The 10,877-nt window shown below is 37.8% G+C and overlaps 1 protein-coding gene across 1 annotated transcript in view; it reads left to right on the top strand.

The window, feature by feature from the left end:
• Positions 1-1,961: 1,961 nt before the first annotated feature.
• IL17B (interleukin 17B) overlaps positions 1,962-10,877 on the top strand; it is a 10,493-nt gene continuing 1,577 nt past the window's right edge. Inside the window, exons 1-2 of the mRNA XM_018553050.1 lie at positions 1,962-2,212; positions 7,897-8,231. Of these exons, the coding sequence (XP_018408552.1) occupies positions 2,192-2,212; positions 7,897-8,231 (356 nt within the window). The 5' untranslated portion in view covers positions 1,962-2,191. The remainder of the gene's footprint in view (positions 2,213-7,896; positions 8,232-10,877) is intronic.

Raw genomic sequence — 10,877 nt, 5'->3', positions numbered from 1 at the left:
CCTTTACAGGGGTAATATTAGTTCCTGTTTCAAAGAAATTCGGATCCGAAATTCGTTAACGGAATTTCGTATTTCGGATATAATTCGGAAACTGCAATTCGGATTTCGGATGCTCCGAAATTTGGAATTTCAGGAAAATTCGTACGAATTTCGATTCGTAACGAAACGAATCGCACATGTCTAGAGCTCATACAAGAATGGCAATATTTTCAGACTACGGGTTCTCTTCATAACCAATTAGCTTATTCATCCAGCAAAACTGCAGATACATTAGCAGTATGGCCACTAGATGGATCATGGGAAATAAGCACCTTAGTAACAAGTAGGGATGCATCGATACTTTTCGAGTACCAGTACAGATATTTGGCATTTTTTTATGAGAACTACCAGGGTTGCAGTGGTTGCAGCTGGGACCTAGCTCTGGCGCTCCACCACTGTCCTGAAATCATTAGTCTGTATTGTTTTAGAAAAACTGTCACATGACAATAAACAAAAATGTATCAGTACTCGTACTTGTAAGTACTCGGCAAGTACCAGTACTCGTACTCGCAAAACTGGTATCTGTGCATCCCTTTATTTATATTTATAAAAACAAAATCATACATTAAAACAGAGATGTGCAAATCCCAGGAGCTCCGTGTGCTCCTTACAAATGACAGCTGCCTCCTAACTTTTGAGTTTTTCTCTAGTCTAGTCTTGGAGCTGGAAAAGTATCTGTACTTGTACTTGTACTGAGTACAGTACTTGGTATCGGTGCATCCCTAGTAACAAGATACAATGTTACAATTCTAAAGACTGTTGGGGGGAATGAGCATATAAATGTAACCATTGATACCACGGGGATAGCAGTGGTTACATTTATATGCTCATTCCCTCCAGTTTTCTCTTGAATCATATCCTGTTACTAACATGTATTTATTTTCTATAATTCCTCAGCGCCATCTAGTTATAATGCAGTCATTTCCCTATTCACTCCGTTCTGTATAAATGAACATACTGAAGAACATTCAAACAGGAGAGAAATTACACAAAAAAATAGTTTTTGCCCCATTCTCTGAACATCTGGTTAACTCACACAGAACGTGTACCTGAAGTTTTACTGGATAAATAAGCTATGCAAACTTTTTATAATTAGGCCCCTTAGTGTTATGGTATATACCAGAAATGCCTGATAACCATTTTAAGGCCTGCAAGGTGGTCCACTCCTGACTACACACCATCGCTCTTCTGCACTAACATGATTGCCTTCCTGCCTGTCTACAACTGCTAAAATATACAAAAGTAACATGGTTGCATCATGCACTTGTTAAAATGGATCTGTCAGGATAGAAATATGGGAAATTCCCTGCAGAATCTTTTTGAAGGTGCAGGTTCCGGGGCTCTCAACCTCAAGTTTCCTTTATTACTTGGTGAGGCATGGATGTGGAACAAGCAAGCTGCCAGTATACTGAGCTTATATCATGCTTATTCCATTGACTGACTAAGTAGTGAAACAATGTTAGAGATGGCCTCGCTGTAGTATGCACGTTTAAAAATAAGTCAGTAATGAGGCTCCAGTGTTTCAATCCTGACAGGTCCCCTTTTAAATATTCTCGTCATAAAACTATCAGTTTTTGGTAATGCAAATCATACACGAATACAAGTATTATAAATGTACTATGAGCACTTAGCAAACATTGTAATGCTTTCTGGCACACAACATTTACTGTCCAACTATTAACTTCATGCCTGTTCCTAAATTAGCCACAGCAGCCCAGATTGTGTAAAGGGATACACTGCCCTCTTCTTCAGCTGATAATATTACATTTTCACAATTCTTCATTGAACTGTTAATTGGGACATTCCAATCCCCAAGTTTAAAGAACAAGCAAACAAACAGCATATATCAGCCAGGTCTGTGTGTCGAGTGTGAGAACAGAGCCACTGTGCACCGTGTTCCCAGTCAGCAAACAGTCCCTGCATGTACAGTCAGGGACAAAAACAAGAGGCACAGAACAGAAGGAGAAAAGGGACAAGCTGGGCCTTTGTTAACATTGTACTCAGCACCTTTAGAAAACAGACTGCTCAGTGCATTGGGCCCAGCCCTATTAGAGGGACTGGAGTAGGTGCAGCTTGTGACCCAATGACACTGGGGGATAGTCCCTGAGGTCTGTCAAGTCTGCAGCTGCATCTGCTAGTCTCTCGTGGCACAATGCTTGGCTCACATAAACTGGTAAGTCCTCTAATAAATTTTACACCATTACAAGGTCAGTGTATTTCATGGGTATCCATGGAAAATCTCATGTGTGCATTACCTGTAGATAGGTATGACTCTTGCCATGACCATATGTTATGTGTTAGCCAAGTTTTTTTTAACCGTTGCCCACAGTTATACTGACATAGTACTGTGTATCTATATTTTATCGCTTCCTGTGTATAACATATTAATTACCAAAGCCATTGGCATAATCTGTTAATTATCATTGGGTATAATACAATAATTACAATTGCACTGGATATAATCTAATATTTACCATTGCACTGGGTATAGTCTGTTAATAACCAATCTACTGCATATGATGCTCACAATAACACTGTACTGAGTACAATATATTAACATTGCACTGTTTATAAACTATAAATTACTAATGCATTGGGTATGTTATGTTAATTAACATTGCACTAGGTATAATCTGCTAATTACTACAATACAGAGTGTCTTTATGCAGTATGTTAAATATACTGATATAATATGCAGTTCAATAACACTGATTACCTGATTTGATGATATGATGAAAGCTGTAAATATAGAATGATTTACTCGTTGTTATGAGTACAATGCCCTAAAGTAAAAGTTTGACTTGTGGGTACATAGAATGTGCTATTACAGGTTTCCCCATTACTGTCAGATTTAGTTTGCAGTAGTTTATTGCCCTATATAATTACTTACCTTGCTTGCATTCAGGTACCTTCTTGTCACCATAGCGGAAAGAGTATAGCTCTAGTTACAGATATTACCTGCAATTCATCAGCTTAAGCAAAACTTGTCAGTAGGTCAGGCATTCACTGTCATAAGTGGAATGCATATAAAACGTAAGCAATCACTCAACGACCTCATAATGACAAGGGTGACATTGGATTCAGATAAACATTATCTTGTGTATGCTGATCAGGCCTACTGTTTTTGCAGTTTAAGCAAAATCTACTGGCGACAATCAATGTGTAGGTGGTGAACAATTAAAATGAGCATTGTAAGTGGCAAACATCTGTAGTAACAGTTGCTTCCAGTAAAAAAAAGTCTATACAAGAGGAGAACACCCATAGGCATGCAGATTTCTCACCCAGAAAGGCTGGCAGTGACAGATCTGCCTATTCGCATTGAATGGATCTACTATTATTTTTATTCCAAACTTACAGGGCTAAGGGTATAACCTTTCACAGCACTTGTACTGCAGTTAAATATTATCTGACAGGGTTATTCACAAAAGGGTGAAGAGTTTGGAGAAGGCAGGAGAAGTGAACAATCTAGGACAACATAGCTGAACTGGAAAAATTCTCCAATTCAGCTATGTTGTCCTTGATTGTTCACTTCTCCTGTCTTCTCCAAACTCTTCACCCTTTTGTGAATATCCCTGTCAGATAATATTTGACTGCAGTACAAGTGCTGTAAAGGGTTATTCACTTTTCTGATGGGACCATGACACTTTGCCAGCAGAAGAATAACTAAAATACAACATCCATTAACATTAGTGAATGTTGCTTCATCCACACCGAACCCATTGCAGAAACGCAATCAGTAGCAAGAAAGGCAGTGAGACATATTGGGGTTAAGGCAGCGAAGAAGACATGCTACAGCATAAAGTTAGTTAAGGAGTCGCCAGTGTCAGAATCACCCACCTCTAGAAAACAAAACAACATCTAATAAAATGTAGAGATTTCCCAACATGATGTCCATACTCAGTCCAAATCAGTAGATTCAAGCACCAGAACTTTGCACTGGTGTCTATCCACATAGGATGGGATGTGGTTCAGAGCAGAGGATCCTTGCACAGAGTGTACATTAAGGGAAGGCTATAATTACAGGCAAACAAGGAACAATAAACAGCGCTCTCTGAAGGATGCTAATTGTGGTGTGTAGGGTGTGCGGTATGCTGCTCTAAGAACCCGGAGAATGCCTGTGAAAACTACGATGGAAGCACAAGAGCGCAATGACCATACAAATACATTGTTGTAGAGACTGTCTGTCTCTATATCAGAAACCAAGAAAGCACTTACTTGTGGATCCTGGGGATATATTTATTTGTATGGTCATTGCGCTCTTGTGCTTCCATTGTTATAATTACAGGGAGGGTTTCGTATTAGGGTTACAGATACTTTATTGTTAATATGAGGGAACATATGAAAGGTTTACACTGATGGCAACCTAAGTTATTCAAAACTTCATCCCTGCTGCAATGCCAGGCATATCCTATCATTTTGGAGTCTTCCATATACACCTGGAGCCTGGCTCCTCCTGTCAGTTTTTCCATTAAAGACTGAAGCAAGACTTCCTATCACTGTGGGCACTCCTGAGAACTCAGAAAGTAAAGGCACTGCCTCAGAAATGCGTCAGCCATTTGCTGATTTTCACATTCACCGCAAACTGAAGCCAGCGGGTCAGGAGACTATATAATTGAGGCACAGGGATTTATTGGGTTCCATTTTGGTTAGATAAGCTTTATTATCTTTTTAAAGTGTGATTAGCCGGTGTTTTATCTTTTTACTGAGTAATACAACTTATTTTATGAGGACAAGGCACTTTGCTCCTGTTTATGTTTTTTATTAGCTTCTACTAGATATTGAAGTGTCAGTTTTGGCTAAACATGCTCTACATATCAAGCATTACAAATGGAAGAATAACTAGACTGTAGAATAAAGAATAAATAGACTGATGTATGGTGTCCTTGGGAGGAAACCACTGCAATCTTCTGCTCTCCAGTAAGTGGATGTGTTCCACATGGGGTCAAATATTTGATTCTTCTCCATAGATTTGCTGATTTAACGTAACATATCTCAGCAATAAATACATTTCTGAACTTCAGAAACACTGGTTAATTCTCTCCCTAGTTAATCTTCACATTCTTCCACATTTCACACCCTTCCTTATCATTTCATCAAACTTTACTGTAGTCCAGTCTCTGTGGAATAGCCTGCAACCACTGCTTGTGTGCCTCATGGTTTCTCTAGATCTTCTTGGGAGGAGGATGTTTATATGAACATGCCATATGATCATTAACAGAAAGCAGTAGATTGCATATGCTTGTATGGCTTCCTGTCCTGAATACTCATTTACCCCTATGTTCAGGAAACAATAACTCATTTTAAGATAAAATATTTAGATCTTATGAAACTTTTTTCACACTTAGACACTCTGAAAAGGACATCATCAATTAGCTGAGCATTTATGAATTTACCCAATTCTGCAGTTGCTTGTTGGGCACTTCTGTTCTTGTGTTGTATGATAAACATTAGAAAGTATGTGTGCTGTTCCTAGTTATCCATATATATCCTGTGCAAAGGGGAGAGTAGAGCTTGCATACAGCTAAATGATCTCTAAAAACAGTCACTAGTGTCACAATGGCTGCCAGGCACATACAGGTATTAGGGAAGGGATGGAACATAATGGTCCATCCATTCCCAAACATGCTTCTATGACAGTCAGCTATTGGCTGTTGTTGTTAGCTTCCCTGAATAGGGAATTATCCCTATTCAGCTCATGCTCCATCCACCATATTTCTCATGGTACTGTAATATACATGTAATTAAGGGGATGTAGAATGGATACACTCATGTCCGAGAACATTTTTCAGTAATAAATCTGTGTGTAGTTCTTAAACATAAATGGAAAAACGAATTCTTGTATTCTTAGTTTACTTTGAAGTGCCTCTAGCACAGGGGTAGGCAACCTTGGCACTCCAGCTGTAGCAAAACTACAAATCCCATGAGGCATTGCGAAACTCTTACAGTCACAGGCATGACTCCCAGAGACAGGCCCAATGGGGTCTGTAGATTCATCACAGCTGGAGTGCAATGGATACCTACCCCTGCTCTAGCATTTAGCAGATGCATATAGTATTATACTAACAGAAATAGCAGGAAATGTATTATAGTGCACACCATGATACCTTCCCAAAATGTCAACCAGGTAATACATTTGACAAAACACTGAAAAAAAAAATACTTATTGACATTAATTGGGAGTTTAAAAAAAAGCTATAACATGTTGGGTATATGGTGATTACTTTTATTTTGCATGATGCTGTACTTTCAGATTCCTATGTGAAAAGCTATCACTTTCAACTTTAACCAATACCATTCACAGTTCCTCTTGCTGTATCTGTCAGTATTAGACTTCTATTACATGTAAAATGTCCATTTGGAGAAGAGGCATTGCTCCCTTGAAACATCGTACATGCTTCTGCAGAGTGTCACCAAATAAAGTAGTTTATCCCTTCTCTTGGAGTCACACTCTTGTTTTATATAATAATGTAAAGCTCTGAATTTTACCTTTATTTGAATATGAAAAGACTTCCCATTGAAGTCAGTTGGGGATTACACGTAACCTTGATAGGAAGGTGGAACATGTAGACAGGTGATGGAAATAGGGACAGGATATTGGCAACAGAGTATCTTCACTGCTGGGATATGTGGATACGTAGATAGGTATAACTTTAAGCATCATTTTCCCTGATACAATTTTCTCACCATCAGTCCTCAGGTTGGTGATTTAATCTTTGCTCCTTGCTTAGTTATTAATACAGTTATTAACACTGCTGTTTCTACAAGTGATATTAAAGAGCACATGATGTGCTGAGGTACTTAACTGGAGAAACACTGCCCTAATCACCCTCCATTCAAAACATAGGTTATGTTCTTGTAACCTATCTGCATTGCAAATATAGAAAAAATATCAATTTCTTGTGTTCCTTATTAACTTGCCAGATTGTTAAAGTGTTTCTAAACCCAAGAACAAAAATGTAATATATTACAGCTTACCAATACTTAGATGTTGTGTCTGGATTTGTTTTATTATGTCAGGCTTTTATTCCTTTATTTGTACCTGGTGATTCTACCAATAACACACTTGCTGTCCTAGAGTAACAACTCTTAAGGTGCCCATACACCTTACGATTATGGGACGAAACATTTCGTCCGATGATCGAATAGTCGTACGATTTTCGTACGACAGCCCCATCCTGCCCCGATGATCGCAAGATTAATTTAGCCGTAATTAACGAAAAGCACCTGGACGAAATGCGGTAATTGATTTGTCATATTTTCGTTAGCGCAAGCGCAGTGTAGATCGTACGACTTTTGACTGACGGAAACGCCAGCAACCTTACGAAAATCGTACTATCTAGCAAAGTTTTCAACCATGCTTGACCGTCTAAAGTCGTACGATTGCACAGTAATGTCGGTTGGACACTGCAATGCACAAATACTATTATCGGACGAAAAGTTGAATACAAAAATCGTCCAATAATCGTAAGGTGTATGGGCACCTTTACTCACTGTACGGTATCTATGGAGGAGCACATTTGCACCCTAGGCTGCTCTCTTGATTTGGACAACAAACACCGCCCTCCCCTCTCATCATCTACATTTCTTAGAGGAGTGTTTGTTGTTCACAGAAGATAGTTGAGAAATCTGATAATGTTGTTTGTGATATCAGTTCAGTACACAAAAAGTTACACAAGATTTCTGTCATGATCAACAGGTATTTTTCTGTATTTGCAGAAAATGTAGTTCACCTTAAAAAACAAATATAGCCACCACATCTAAAGGCTTGTAAGTGACAATATATTACATTTAGGGGTTTAGATATAGTTTAACTATTGTGTTTATTATTTACTGATGCAATACAATGTTTCTTCATAGTTGCTGTTGTACACTTGTTCTCTCCTGCTGACCATGGTCTTCAGTTCAGAGACTTCAAAACCAGCTAAGAACAGAAAGAAAGGACATGCCAAGGGAAAAGAGAATCCAGGCACCTTCCAGGATAAAGGCCATGGGAAAGCATCTCCAGATCCTGTTCTAGGAGGGAACTCTTTTGTCCCTTCTCCATATTATAGTTTAGTGGAAGAATTTGAGCAAAGTTTAATTGAGATGGTAAACCAGCTAAAGAACACCTCTGTGTCCTCAAGTAGCCGATGTGAAGTGAACCTGAGACTTTGGATTTCTAACAGGAGGAGTCTTTCACCTTGGACTTACAGGTAACATTGGTCATTAATAATACACATGATAAATGTACAATCTAGACAGATTGTATTGTGCTGTGGTGTGCTGGTTTTAACTGTGTTTACTGCATTTGAATTATGGACCGGCTTTTAGTGGGATCTATTAAATCTTATAACACTTCTTGGTGCACAAGTAGATTTTTTCAAGAGGGGAAAAAGACAAATACTACCTTGGCCTATTTAAATCTGTATTTTCATTTGAACTTCATTCATGATGGGTTATTTCCTTATATTCCTTCCCATAACCCTCTCACCCCCCACCCCACTCCAGTTCTTACCCTGAGTAGTGGATAGAGTAGCAGTAACTGTGGCTTGCTGCCCCATAGCGTCCAATAGTTATGTTACCAATGCTATTATGTATATGTGTATGGGAAGCATGGAAGTCACACGATGAGAGAACCTCAGCATACATCCGGTGGAGTGTGTATGAAATCATTTTGATTATAATATTACAATATGATTGTACAATTTCTATACAATCTCCTTTAGATTTGCCGAATATATATGTAATACCAGGGCATCTAAATAATGAACTCCATTTTTTACAATCAGGTAGGTCCTTTTACTTGATATTTGTTGGTATCTCTAAGAAAGATTGTGCAATTAGATTGTATGGCCAGCTTTAAGAGGGTACAAAACAAGAGGGGGAATTGATTCAGTACAACTCTATCAACATGATAAGGCCTGGAAACATATTGACCAAGAAAAGGCACAATAAAACTACTAAGTTCTTAGCCTTAAACCTGTTCAATTCTATCTATTATGTGAAAAATCTACTTAAACATTCACATATCTGGATTTTAATTGAGATATTTGGTTTTTATTGCACTCCCTTGTGCAGTATATTGCAAGCAATGGGAAGCAGAAAAATAACAGGCGGGCATCTTCTATGAAATGAATGGACTGGAAGTAGATTGTTTTGGAAACATTTGCTGCCTGCTATGTCACTTTCATTTGAGATATCTAGCATTATGATACGATACATAAAATTTACATATAACTTCAAAATGTCAAAAAACCTCTTGAAATGTTTGAATAAAAGTTCATTATATGGTAAGTCCATTTAAAATTTACATTTAAGTTTTGGGTAGATGCCAATAGGTTGAATCGCCTTCTGTTTTTTTTATAACTCACAGAGGCCCAATCTCCAATCTTATAAGGCCAACTCCATGTAGACACAGGCCCTTAAAATGGACTTACGTTTATCTTACATTGAAGCGAATGGAGTGAGTTAAGTAGGCAGGGAGATCTCATTCGGAGAGTTCCTGAGAAAAACGAGAAGCTTAACCCCTTGGAACCTATAAAAAATAGGAAATATTATTACATAGGTAAATTTTATGTTTAATTAAGTCACATACAATGATACATATAAAGATACCTCACAAAATCCTACAAGTGCAAATGTCCCTTGCACATGCTATTCTATGACAAACCTTTAGATGACATGGCATTTAACACTGCCAAAACCACTACATTCTACCCATGTATTATACTCATGTAAGCATCCCAGCAATTTTACAACCTCTCCCAAATGCTTGTCACCATCTTCAGCTTTTTTTAAATCACTTTCTTCTCTCTCCAAGTTTAACACACACACACACACATTTTTCTTTATGTCCTTTATCCTCTGCCAGACACTACACAACAAGCCAGGACTCCCTGCACATTCATTTTTCAAGTAGTGGCTCAGTTACTGACTAAGGTGCTTGAAAAACCTCTTCAGGTAACACATGAATAGGATAATGTAGTTTATAAACAACACACAATTTTTTGCACAGTATGATCTTTCTAGTTTTCGAATTATATGCAGACAAAAAGCAAACCTTTGTAAATAGAGGCAGAAAAAAAATACTGGCTGAGATAGCTGAGGGGATGTTTTTATTCACATAAATCATAGATCTCCGACCTATGCCAGCTCAAGAGGCATGCTTATCTATGACAAGTGTTGGTGAGCCAAGCTAACAGTGGTATTTAATGAAGATTCAGAAATTAGAGTAAAAAGGTATCAGTATTCAGGAATGGCTCTGTAAGTGACTTGTTAGGAGGCATGTTCTTTGGAGTGAGGGCCCAAGATGTCACTAGCTGTGTCAACATTGGCTAGTTATGACATAGTAGGAGCCACTAAACCCAATAGGTAGACAAAGCAGGTAAATCTACCCTCTGTCTCTATACTAACAACTTTCAAAAATTGTAACAAGATTGTACAGATAGTGGACTTTTTTAAGGCACCCACTCGGACTATTTAGTTAAAATATTATCAATTCATATAATTTTTTTTATTGAATATACAAATCAATAAATAAAAACCGTTAAAAAAAAGCATAAACAATAAAATATAGCTACATTAAAACAGTGTTGTGTAAATAAATCATCTCTTCCGCCAGACCTTTGTATAAACACAACAAAGTATATACAGAGTTTTTGACATCGTGGAGCTGAATCCCATCTGCACACCTATATTGTAATACATTGGACATAGTATATACAAACTATGAGAGGGTGAAAAAAACAAACCTCTGTATATACTTACCGTACTTTGTTGTGTTTATACAACGGTGTGACGGAAGAGATGATTTAATGAGACAAACACAGTTTTTAATGGAGCTATGATTTATTATATAT

Source organism: Nanorana parkeri, unplaced genomic scaffold, assembly GCF_000935625.1.
Source record: "Nanorana parkeri isolate BGI_ZX_2015 unplaced genomic scaffold, ASM93562v1 scaffold107, whole genome shotgun sequence".
NCBI lineage: Eukaryota > Metazoa > Chordata > Amphibia > Anura > Dicroglossidae > Nanorana > Nanorana parkeri.
The sequence above is the reverse complement of the archived record's forward strand: the minus strand, read 5'-3'. Positions and strand labels throughout refer to the sequence as shown.